General features: G+C 38.5%; 1 protein-coding gene across 1 annotated transcript; it reads left to right on the top strand.

Annotated features, from left to right (window-relative positions):
- Positions 1–11174: 11174 nt before the first annotated feature.
- Positions 11175–12573, top strand: LOC135937497 (small ribosomal subunit protein eS10-like). Its single transcript, XM_065480650.1, has 3 exons — positions 11175–11303; positions 12284–12457; positions 12532–12573. Exons 1-3 carry the CDS (start codon positions 11175–11177, stop codon positions 12571–12573), a joined length of 345 nt encoding a protein of 114 aa, XP_065336722.1.

The raw sequence follows: 12573 nt of genomic DNA on the forward strand, positions 1-12573 counted from the left end.
AGCCATGTTGGAAGTTTAAATGAAAAACGCGGCAAACTTGGTGATGAAAAGTTACCGCATTTTCGCATTTCGCATGACATAATATAATGAGTAACATCCGTAAAAATAAGTATTCTGTGGCTGCGGCGATTGCCAGTAACTTCTTTTATTCCTCTTGTGACGTTTTTTGATAAATTATTGGCTCCTTCAAATAAAATCCAGTATCGGTTTACACTTTTGCACAGTCTTCCTTAATCAAAAGTAAGTTGATGCCTAATAGGTTTATTTTATATATATATGGGTCGGCGACCAAACCACTTTCCTATCTTCCCGTTTTAAAAATATAGCTCAAAATCCGGCCATATAGACGCGGGGTGATGTAGAATGAAGTTCGAAGCAGTCGACCTCAATACAGCTCATATTAGGAGAATTAAAAATGAAAAACTCGGCCGTTTTCCGTTTATTCTGTGGGCAGCGGGGGCGGCAATGATGCCTAAAAGTCGCATACAATTTTACAGTGAATATAACTAACATACTGGTTTTTCACATCCGCCTGTGTTTGGTTTTCAAAATCGCACCATTTTCGAATTACCACAAGAATTCCCCCCCCCCCCCCCGAATTTTCGAAATTTTCAAAAAAATTGCTATACCACAATGCAGATTTTTGCGGCTAATGCCGCCAAGCCCTCAGCTGTTGCAGGTTTCGAATAACCAAAATTTTGCGTGAGATTTGGATAGATTTCTGCTACGTGGTATTTCCACAGGGGCAGAATTTTTAATTTTATTTTCGATATCCTCTGACTTTTGGTGTCTATATCTTGGGTCTAAAAAACAAACATTAAATTAAACGGGCAAAGATTTTGATGTGGAATTTGTCTGGGAACATTTTGAGATCAATTACGACCTGATTCAATCAGTATTCTAGGACTATATTGTTTTTAATGTGGTTTTTGCCTTTACTCCATATAGGAATAATAAGATGGAAATTGAAAATTTGCAATATTTTCCACAAAGGCTTTCACTATGGAATCCCACGTGATTCATCGAACGCGTAGGTCATTTGCCGGTCTAGAAACCAATTTTCTGATTTTTAGAGCTCATAAAAAAAAGAAAACAAATTTTTTCGTAATTTCAGGCTTAGCGACACCTTCCGGTTTCCGGCGTTAATATCTTGGGTCCAAGGAAGAAAATTAAAAAAAAAATTGATATAGAGTCGTCGATGAGTAATATATCTGGAATCTTTTTTAGACTAAATATGAGCTGATCAAATCAAAATCCTATAGAACAGGTGAAATTTTGAACTTTGAAAAATGTTATTTTTTTCGTTTTCCCATATGGATAACATAGGAAGTGGGAAATTATAATTTGGGGAATTTGTAGTAATAATTATAATTCGGCTACGAATACTACCAAATCGTCTTGTAATACACGAACAATTATGCGAAACCGAGTTAGTATTTTTCTAGCTGTTAGAGTTTTACATGACGATAGTACGATCAATATTATTTGTAACGAATCAATCAATGTAAAATATTCGGGCACAAAAAAGGGAGCGTGGAGGGAGAGTCTCAGGTTATACAACCACCCTTCAAGGAGGGGAGCGCTCGCACACACACCCGCGACGTCTCCGGGCTTCTCCTGCTGGCGGCGGACTGGACATGTCGGGCCACCTCTCGCTCTCTCCCTTACTCATCCCTTGGGTAGCAGCAGTGTAAATACTATCACCGCCGTTCACATCAATAAACCGGGACCATAGGTATGGATTTGAAACCACCGACCCTACTTTCCTTTATCGACTGGCTAAATACGCCAGTCAACCCCTTTCCGTATAACTTTGGGACATAAAAAAGTCATTCCTGGCGGTTAATCTTTGGTGAAGTTGGTATAGCCCATCGTTCGATGTCGACTGCGCTTCGCAAATTCACACTCCGCTACAGGCCCGGACTGGTAATCGGGCGCACCGGGCGAAACCCCGGTGGGCCGCGGCCCAAGTGGGCCGCCCGGACCGCCCAATATTTCCAAGACTGTCAAGCAGCCCGCGTTTGTGGCTGTCGCAGCCCATTTTTTGTGGTTTTTCCGTGCTGGAGCTGGCGGCAACATAAGTTCAATTCTTTGTTGTGGCTAAAACATTTTCAAAATCAAAGGAAAAATCTTGAAAATAAAAAATCGAAAAAATTTTCATTTTCGTTGCGCCCACCGGGCCACCGCTTTGGTCGTTGGGCCCGCTCCTCGTTAAATTCATGTTATCATATTTTTATTGGGGAGTGATCAAACGGGAAAAACTATCATATCCTTGATTTTTCTGTCTTACACAGGAATAAAAATTAAATCGAGAGCTTGATCAGGTATGTACAAGGACTCGGCGGCCCCCTCTTCGAGATTGAAAAATTCGCTTTGCGTGTTTCATACTAGCGCGGAAACTATTGAATGCATTATTTGGGCTGCGTTTTTATTAGATTTGGATGAGAATAGGCCAACAAACGGCCGAAGGAGCTAAAACTTCTTTTTTCCATTTTCGAACTATTGACCGGCGGCAGGCGTGCCTGGCGAGCTAAAACCAAAGCGGCTAATCAAAATTTGGCGAGGCTGGCTGATGTGAGTGCTCTAGCATACGTTTCTATTTTTATTTAGAAGTCAAATATGTAAAAAAATTTCAAGAAAAAATTAATGTCAAGCTGATTTGTTCAAAAGGGAAAAAAGGTAATATTAATCTGAAAAAATATTTATTTATTGCTCTGAACCTCATACAAGAGTGAATTTTGAGGAACACACAGATTTTAGCAACGCAACCTTATTCAACTGTCAAGTTTTCCCTGTTTTCCAAAATAATTGGGCCAGAATAGGTCGATTATTGATGTATTTGATGTCACTCCATCCATTTCAGATGATATATATATATATGTGAGCAGTTATTTGCGAGATTGGAGGTCGATTGGACGCGATTTTTCAGCGTTGAAATTTTTAGGTGGCAGTCATATTTGCTTAAAGTACTTGTTAATAGATGGTGAAATTCCAAATTTGAAGCTCGGGAATGGGGGCGTTCCCTATTTTTTCGGTATCTAAAAAATACCCAAAAAAGGAATTCTGTTAATGAATTCTAAACTGCAACTCTTGACTGCGTTGAGGTATCACGTTGAAATTTTCACTGCCTAACCTAGTTTTTAATCCTGAACAACTTTTGTATTTACAAAAAATTCGCAGGTCGAAGGTCAAGGTCACCTTTCGCGACCTTTTTTCGAAAATTCAAAATTAAGGGATGATAGCCCCCTACGATTTTTTTGGGGTTCAGGGCTGAAATGTAGCCCGTGAAATTATGCACAAGCACACCAAGTTTCATAGGTGCAATCGCGATACTTTTGCTGCAATTTGAATTTGAAGTTTGAAAACCTGCTCGAGGCCGCTTGACCGCGCATGCACTCAGAGCGGCGAGTTCGCCTCTCTTTCGTAAAGTTGATTTTTTTCACATTTCACTTGCTTAGAAACACCAAGAGGGCCTAGGGTAGACCAAGGAAGGTCGAAATCGACCTTCAGGGTCTGTCCCTGACGTGACCCTGAGATACAAAATTTCGAAAATTTCCAATTTCATCGAACTTTGTGTCTTTTCATAGGTTTTCACCACTGTACAGCTCAAATATAGAGCCAAAATTGCCGAATTACAATCCTGAAACCGGTTCTTGAAGTAATTGTGGTAGCCATTCATCCAGACGTGATGTGCAAAATGGTCAAATTTTGAAATCTTTAATTTATGATATGATTCTTCTGTTTTGTACACACAAAGTTCATATTGAGTGTTAAAAATTAACGATTGTTTTTAAAAAAGAGTTACAAAATTTATTTAGAGCAAAGAACAATTAAATTACATGTTTAATTTTTTTTATAAAAAGAAAGGATACAAAAATATTTGGTTTTTAAAAGTAGCTTATTTGCCAGTGCATTTAATAACATTTTTTCATAGTATTAAGCATAAGATCCTTTATTATCAACACATATTATGAACTTCATGTGTGCAAAATAGAAGCATCTCATAAATTTAAGAATTTAAAATTTTGACCATTTTGCACATCACGTCTGGATTAATTGCTACCACAATTACTTCAAGAACCGGTTTCAGGATTTTCATTCGGCAATTTTGGCTCTATATTTGAGCTGTACAGTGGTGAAAACCTATGAAAAGACACCAAGTTCGATGAAATTGGAAATTTTCGAAATTTTGTATCTCAGGGTCACGTCAGGGACAGACCCTGAAGGTCGATTTCGACCTTCCTTGGTCTACCCTAGGCCCTCTTGGTGTTTCTAAGCAAGTGAAATGTGAAAAAAATCAACTTTACGAAAGAGAGGCGAACTCGCCGCTCTGAGTGCATGCGCGGTCAAGCGGCCTCGAGCAGGTTTTCAAACTTCAAATTCAAATTGCAGCAAAAGTATCGCGATTGCACCTATGAAACTTGGTGTGCTTGTGCATAATTTCACGGGCTACATTTCAGCCCTGAACCCCAAAAAAATCGTAGGGGGCTATCATCCCTTAATTTTGAATTTTCGAAAAAAGGTCGCGAAAGGTGACCTTGACCTTCGACCTGCGAATTTTTTGTAAATACAAAAGTTGTTCAGGATCAAAAACTAGGTTGGGCAGTGAAAATTTCAAGGTGATACCTCAATGCAGTCAAGAGTTGCAGTTTACAATTCATTAACACAATTCGTTTTTCGGGTATTTTTTAGATACCGAAAAAATAGGGAACGCCCCCATTCCCGAGCTTCAAATTTGGAATTTCACCATCTATTAACAAGTACTTTAAGCAAATATAACTGCCACCTAAAAATTTCAACGCTGAAAAATCGCGTCCAATCGACCTCCAATCTCGCAAATAACTGCTCATGTATTTTTACTGCACAACTAAATAATCCGTACAAGTAAAAAATCAGTCGACATGAATGGCAGCTTCCTCGAAGAATAGCGCGAGCTTTATATTTTTCTGTATTTCTACAGAAATATCCTGCTCAACTAGTTTCGGCTACTGGTTGTAGTCCTAATTCATGAGCTTCCTCTCCCGACAAGTGGCTGAGCAGGACATTATTTCTGTAGAAACGCGGAAAAACAAACAGCTCGCTATCAGGGTTGTATTTGCTTTAATAATACCACTCGATTTTGTTCACCACTGCTTTTTAACGGTTTCTACCACTCAATTTTGCACATTTCTTGCGCAAGAAATTCAAGAAATGAATTTATTCCATTTTCACCTTATGAAAATCTAAGATTTTCGTTCGGAAGTGGTCAAAATTTCCTCTACTGTACACATTTTTTTCTTTTAAATTGCCATTTGCTGCCTCAATTTCTCCAAATGGTTCTTTAAAAAATTTTGAAGTCGAGGTCATGAGCAAATAATTAGAAAATTATTGAAAACTGAGGTGCAAATATGGCCTGCAAGAAAATGGTAAAAAATTGGAAAAAAAGTTTTTACCACTGCACCGCGCAGGAAACTACCTTTCATTTAAATGGAAAATTATAAAAGGTCGGGGGGGGGGGGGGGGGGTAGTGGGCTGCGGTGGCTCGGTGGGCCGCGAAAATCAACAGTCCCCGGTAAAAAATTTGGTGCCAGTCCGGGCCTGATGCTCACTGCTCGATCAATGTCAGTTTTTATACAATGAAAATGTCCTTCTTCTTTTCATGACCCCAAAAGGAGAGTGCTGTCCTTTTGTCTGCCTTCAGGAGAAAAATTCACAGCACATTTTGAATCCACTTAACAAAAGAGGGAATTCCATCCCTGAAATCGCGGAGTCCGATCCGAAAAATTCCAACGTCGGCATAAACTTTGGCTGTGGAGGAAGAGACCAATAATTGGTGTCTACCCTCCCAGGTCGATTGTTGCGCCGGTACAATGCAAAATGCTCAGGCGAAAAAGGTGTCTTATGGAAAACTCAGGTTAAATTTTTCCGAGACACGAACCTTCGTTTTTCTATCGTGCAAACAGGTTTTCCAGGGTAAAATCTCCCGGGGATTCCGAATCTGGCAGCGGAGTGTGAATTTGCGAAGCGCAGTCGACATCGAACGATTTTGCAGAGCGCGTTGTGGCGGTGCGGGTTTTGGTTGCAAAAGGCACGATTTTGTGGTACAAAATCGAGCGCCGCCGTCGTGCTTCACAAAAAAGAGCGGCGCTAAAGTCCTGCGCTTCGCTATAACGAGCGGCGCCGCCATCCCGCACTCCGCCAAAAAGAGCGCCTCCGCCAAAAAGAGCGCCTCCGCCACGCGCACCGCCACACCGCGCAATCCGCACCGCGCCGCCGCCGAAATTGGAAAAAGTAATTAATGATGCCAGAAAAACCGCGTAAAAACAGTCATAAGGTTGCGCGACCTGTGGAAGATCGGTTACAGTCCAGGGTTTAAAATCGTCGCGCAAAAAGGGTGTTTTTTGAGGGTATAGGGTTGCGTGGCTGACATAGGATGACGGTCGACGTCAAAGTCGACAAAAAGTGTCGTGTCGTGCATGTTTTCAGGGTGAAATTTTCCGCAAAGACCAAATTTGAGGTTGAAAACTTGAAATTGTTCGGAGTTTTTTAGATTGTTAAGAAAATTCGACCAAAACCCGACTTTTCGTTACCAACCGAGGACCGCATTTCGTATGGGAGGTCAAATGTCATAAATCTTGACACAAAAACGTGAAATTCGGTTTGTGGGCACAAAATAAAGTGCTGAGCAGAAAAAAATTTTGGTTTTTGAAAATCAGACAAAAATTGTCCATTTTCATAAGGGGTCTGTGTTTGGCATTGCAGCTCAACACCTATGGGTCTGAGAGCAAAAATAAGCACAGATTCTGAAAGCTGATAAAATTTGCAATCTTCTTCGTGGCGAAAAAATTTTCCTCCGCCTTCGAATTTTCCGAAAAAATTCCATTAATAAATCACTTGACTTCTTGGGAAAAGGAAAAATATCGAGAAAAAATTTTCAAGATAGCGAAACTTTAGCTCAAGTCTTCATTAACTTCTCATGAAAAAATAAAACCTTTCGTGCAAGCCGTTTTTGTGCTGCGCGCGATTTCCCAAGTGTCCAACTTGAAAAACCGAAAAAAAAATCGAAAGTTTCCAAAAATAGTCAAATTGCACATTTTCGGACTCGTCGTGAAATGCGGATTCCAAAAATGTTTTTTTTTTTAAATCGGATAACTTTGCGAAAAGTTACACCATTTTTAAAATGTGGAAATTTTCAAAAATTTCTTTAATGTTTCAAAGTTCCATAACTTTTCGAATAATGCTCGGATTTTCAAAAACCAAACATTTTTGGAATCAGCACTTCGTGTGGAGTCTGAAAATGTGCAATTTGACCATTTTTGAACTCTTTCGATTTTTTCGGTTTTTTCAAGTTGGACACTTGGGAAATCGCGCGCAGCACGAAAATGGCTTGAACGAATGTTTTTATTTTTTCACGAGACGTTAATAAAGACCCCAGCTAAGTTTTGGCTATCTTGAAAATTTTTTCTCGATATTTTTCTTTTTCCCAAGAAGTTTAGTGAATTTTCAAAGGAATTTTCCGGGAAAGTCGAAGGCGAAAGAAATTTTTGTTCCACACAATGAAGATTGCAAATTTTATCAGCTTTCAGAATCTGTGCTTATTTTTGCTTTTTGACCCATAGGTGTTGAGCTGCAAGGCCAAACACGGACCCCTTATGAAAGTGGACAATTTTGGTCTGATTTTCAAAAACTAAAATTTTTCCAGACCAACTTGCCATTTTCTAGCAGCATACCGAATTTCGACTTTATTCGACAGGATTTGTCCCCTAACTCTCCCCTCGAGCTGAGCTTCCCGACACGTGTTGCCGGAGTTAGACATTTTCACCGATTTTCATGAAAAATCATAATTTTTTCGATTGTTTCACATCAACAATGGCTTCGCCGGAAAATTTCAGCCAGAATCGATGTTGTGCTTCACATTTTGTGAGAAAATTTGGGAAAGCCGTAATTTTTGGTGACCTGAAATTCAAAATTTCGCTTCCCTGAAAAATTTAACATTGCAAATCGAAAAAATAACGCCAGATTCAGGCCCGGACTGGTAATCGGGCGCACCGGGCGAAACCCCGGTGGGCCGCGGCCCAAGTGGGCCGCCCGGACCGCCCAATATTTCCAAGACTGTCAAGCAGCCCGCGTTTGTGGCTGTCGCAGCCCATTTTTTGTGGTTTTTCCGTGCTGGAGCTGGCGGCAACATAAGTTCAATTCTTTGTTGTGGCTAAAACATTTTCAAAATCAAAGGAAAAATCTTGAAAATAAAAAATCGAAAAAATTTTCATTTTCGTTGCGCCCACCGGGCCACCGCTTTGGTCGTTGGGCCCGCTCCTCGTTAAATTCATGTTATCATATTTTTATTGGGGAGTGATCAAACGGGAAAAACTATCATATCCTTGATTTTTCTGTCTTACACAGGAATAAAAATTAAAAAAATTGGAAAAAAAGTTTTTACCACTGCACCGCGCAGGAAACTACCTTTCATTTAAATGGAAAATTATAAAAGGTCGGGGGGGGGGGGGGGGGGGTAGTGGGCTGCGGTGGCTCGGTGGGCCGCGAAAATCAACAGTCCCCGGTAAAAAATTTGGTGCCAGTCCGGGCCTGATGCCTCTTCTTTTCAGTTTTATCTGATGTTGTACACAACAAATAATTAATTATCTTTCTATCTTTTTATTCATCATGAATGTTGTGAATTATCGTTTTTCTTGTTTATTCTCATCATGTCATAATTTCAATATTCACAAAATCTTAAATGGGAAAATTAGAAAACGGAAGAGCTAAAAACTACTGATGTTATTAAATCGGTATATAAACAAATACCTTTCAATAATTTTAACACTTCGTCATCATACTTTCCAAAATTTATGACTTTTTAGGCGCAAAATGTGACCTCTTCAGGGTTAAATTCGGAAAAACCCAAAACTGGTGTTTTTTCAAGCTGTTTTTTGGGCATTCAACCAGTGGTGCATTTTTGCGCATTGCAAAATTAGCGAATCCTGCTGACGAATCGAAATAGCTGCTGTTTTGCGAGTTATTTCTTGTTCTTTTTTGTCAATAAAACTTTAATATTTAATATTTAAGGTATGGAATAAAGAAATCTGATCCGATTTTTGCATGTTATGGTGTGTCCCACGTCCCACATGATTATTTTTTTAATTTTTTTTTCATCTCATATATATAGAATTCAAAAATAAAATTCAGTTATGATTTATGAGAAATTTATTGACTAAAACCCGAATTTTATCGCATCTTTTTTGTAAGGTTCATTCCATAAAATGTTATTATATTCGAATATAATTGAAAAATAAAACAGAACACGGCGCGTTTTGCAATTGAAAATATTTAAAATAAATTTAATTGATTGCATTTCCTCTCATGTAAAAATTTATGTGAAAAAAAAAACATTTTAAATTACCCTGCCTCCCGCCAGGGGATACAACCTGTGTTAAATCGCTCTTTTTTCTCTCCTCTCACCATGCTATAAATAGAATATGCCTTTTCGGTTCTCTTTATTATTGCTTTAAACCCTTGTGAAATTGTTTACCGGGGACTGTTGATTTTCGCGGCCCACCGAGCAACCGCGGCCTACTACCCCCCCCCCCCGAACTTTTTTAATTTTCAATTGAAATAACAGGCAGTTTCCTCGGTTGATAGAGAGCAGGGTTGCAAAAGACCGACATTTACAAAAAAACACGGTGCAGTGGTAAAAACTTTTTTTTCAATTTTTCACCATTTTCTTCCAGGCCATGTTTGCATCTCATAGTTTTCAATAATTTTCTAATTATTTGCTCATGACCTCGACTTCAAAATTTTTTAGATAACTTTTTGGAGTAATTGAGGCAGCAAATGGCAAAATAAAAGAAAAAAATGTATACAGTAGAGGAAATTTTGACCACTTCCGGCTGAAAATCTTAGATTTTCACAAGGGGAAAATGGAATAAATTCATTTCTTGAATTTCTTGCGCAAGATATTGGTAAAAATTGAGTGGTAGAAATCGTTAAAAACCAGTGGTGAAAAAAATCGGGTGGTATAATTAATAAAGCAAATACAACACTGATAGTGAGCTGTTTATTTTTCCGTATTTCTTCCGAAATAATGTCCTGCTCAGCCCCTAGTTGGGACAGGAAGCTCATGAATTAGGACTACAACCAGTAGCCGAAACTAACTGAGCAGGATAGGATATTTCTGTAGAAACACGAAAAAGATAAAGCTCGCTATTCACCGAGGAAGCTGCCATTAATTTCAACTGATTTTATTATTTTACGGATTATATTTATTTTAGTAGCGCAGCATAAATATATGTCATCTAAAATGGATGGAGTGACGTCAAATACTTATCGACCTATTCTGGCCTAATTATTTTGGAAAACTGGGAAATCTTGACAATTGAATAAAAGGTTGCGTTGCTAAAAATCTGTGTTGCTCAAAATTCAGTCTTTTAAGAGGTTCAGAGCAATAAATATTTTTTCAGATTAATATTACTTTTTATCCCTTTTTGAACAAATCAGTTGGGCATTAATTTTTTTTCTTGGTAATTTTTTAAATATTTGACTTCTAAATAAAAACAGAAACGTATATACTAGAGCAATCACATCAGCCAGCCTCGCCAAATCATGGCCAGCCGCTTTGGTTTTAGCTCGCCAGGCACGCCAGCCGCCGGTCAAAATTTCGAAAATGGAAAAAATAAATTTCAGCTCCTTGAGCCGTTTGTTGGCCTATTCTCATCCAAATCTAATAAAAACGCAGCCCAAATAATGCATTCAGTAGTTTCCGCGCTAGTTAGAAACACGGAAAGCGAATTTTTCACTCTTGAAGTGGGGGCCGCCGAGTCCTACTATCTGATCAAGCTCTCGGTTTAATTTTTATTCCTGTGTGCAAAGACAGAAAAATCAAGGATATGAAAGTTCCCCCGTTTGCTCATTCCCCAATAAAAATATGATAATACGAATTTAACGAGGAGCGGGCCAAACGGCCAAAGCGGTGGCACCTCCTGATCATGAGGCTGAGACATATAGTTTTTATATCACTAGAAATCGTTCTTTTAATTGTGATTGTTTTCGAATGGCAAACATATCTGATTGTTAAAATTTAAAGTTCATTGAAACATTTAGCGAGAACAAAGTAAAAATCATGGGATGCATTTGACTGCTAATTTTTTTCTGTGATAATTGTTTGATTCATTCAAATAGCAATCATAGAAAAATCGCCCATGCATGAAATTTACTGCAACTATTTAATATCGTTTTGTATTTTAGATTGTTCCTGGAGGCACTACTACTGGTACCTCAACAACGAGGGTATAAATTACCTCAGGACTTTCCTCCACCTTCCCCCAGAGGTGTGTATAAATACGGCATACATAATTTAAAGTCTGTTTGCTTTCGAGTCTATTATAAATATTTATTTGAGGAATTAACCATGCAGGAGAGTTTTAAGTTATGAATCGAAAGTGAAATAACAGGGAATGGAAACGCGAGATTACTTTGTTCTGTGATTAGCACACACGTCTTCAATTCCATTCGGGGTAGTTTTTAATTTAACACAATTCATAAGTACATATATTAATTATTTAATTTGCTTTTTGATGTAATGGGTTTATTTTCGCAAAAATTTTTGATTTTTGCGGACCTTTTTTAACTGCTGAAAAGTGGGACTTAAAAAGTTTTTCAATTTTGATAATCTCGCCTCGCGGCCGAAAAGCGGATTTTGTTAACTGTCTAAATAATTTGCAACTTAATTTAAAATTTAAAATTCTGTTCCAAAAAATTATAAGATTTTTGCCAACGTGACCACAGGCTATGTTAGTTGAAAATTCACAAAAGATTCGTGCTTTTAATGATCATATTTTGCCATTATCAAGAATTTTGAATAAATGTAAAAATTAGTACAGTCCCATCAACCCCACAGCTGATTTTGGGTCAGTTACAGTTCAAGCTGCTTCAGCTGCAATTCATAGGTTAAACCCCCTGGATACCACGAGTCTCCTTCTTATCTGGCCATCTGTGCCTTGTAAACAATTTTTCACTTGTCAGGAAAAATTACCACCGGCACCTCCAGATCATGAGGCTGAGACATAGAGTTTTTTTTAACACTAGAAATCGTTCATTTAATTTTGATTGTTTTCGAATGGCAAACATCTGATTGTTAAAATTTAAAGTTCATTGAAACATTTAGCTAGAACAAAGTAAAAATCATGGGATGCATTTGACCGCTAATTTTTTTCTGTGATAATTGTTTGATTCATTCAAATAGCAATCATAGAAAAATCGCCCATGCATGAAATTTACTGCAACTATTTAATATCGTTTTGTATTTTAGATTGTTCCTGCCACTTTGAAGAGGCAGACTAGGACAGAGGCTGCAAGACCACGTCCCTCTGCACCCAAAATTAATGACGGAAGACGAAAGATCGTGCTGCGTACAGAAAGGGCCGGACCTGGCGCTCCAGACAAGAAGGCAGAAGTTGGCGCTGGAGCTGCCGAGATCGATTTCGTAAGTGTCTATCAGATGCACTTAAAATATTTATCATTAAATTATGGGATGCTGACTGTCATTTCTCTTTTCAGCGCGGATTTGGACGTGGACGAGATGATCCTCCCCCACAGTAA

This window comes from Cloeon dipterum, chromosome 2 (assembly GCF_949628265.1).
Source record: "Cloeon dipterum chromosome 2, ieCloDipt1.1, whole genome shotgun sequence".
Taxonomy (NCBI): Eukaryota; Metazoa; Arthropoda; class Insecta; order Ephemeroptera; family Baetidae; genus Cloeon; species Cloeon dipterum.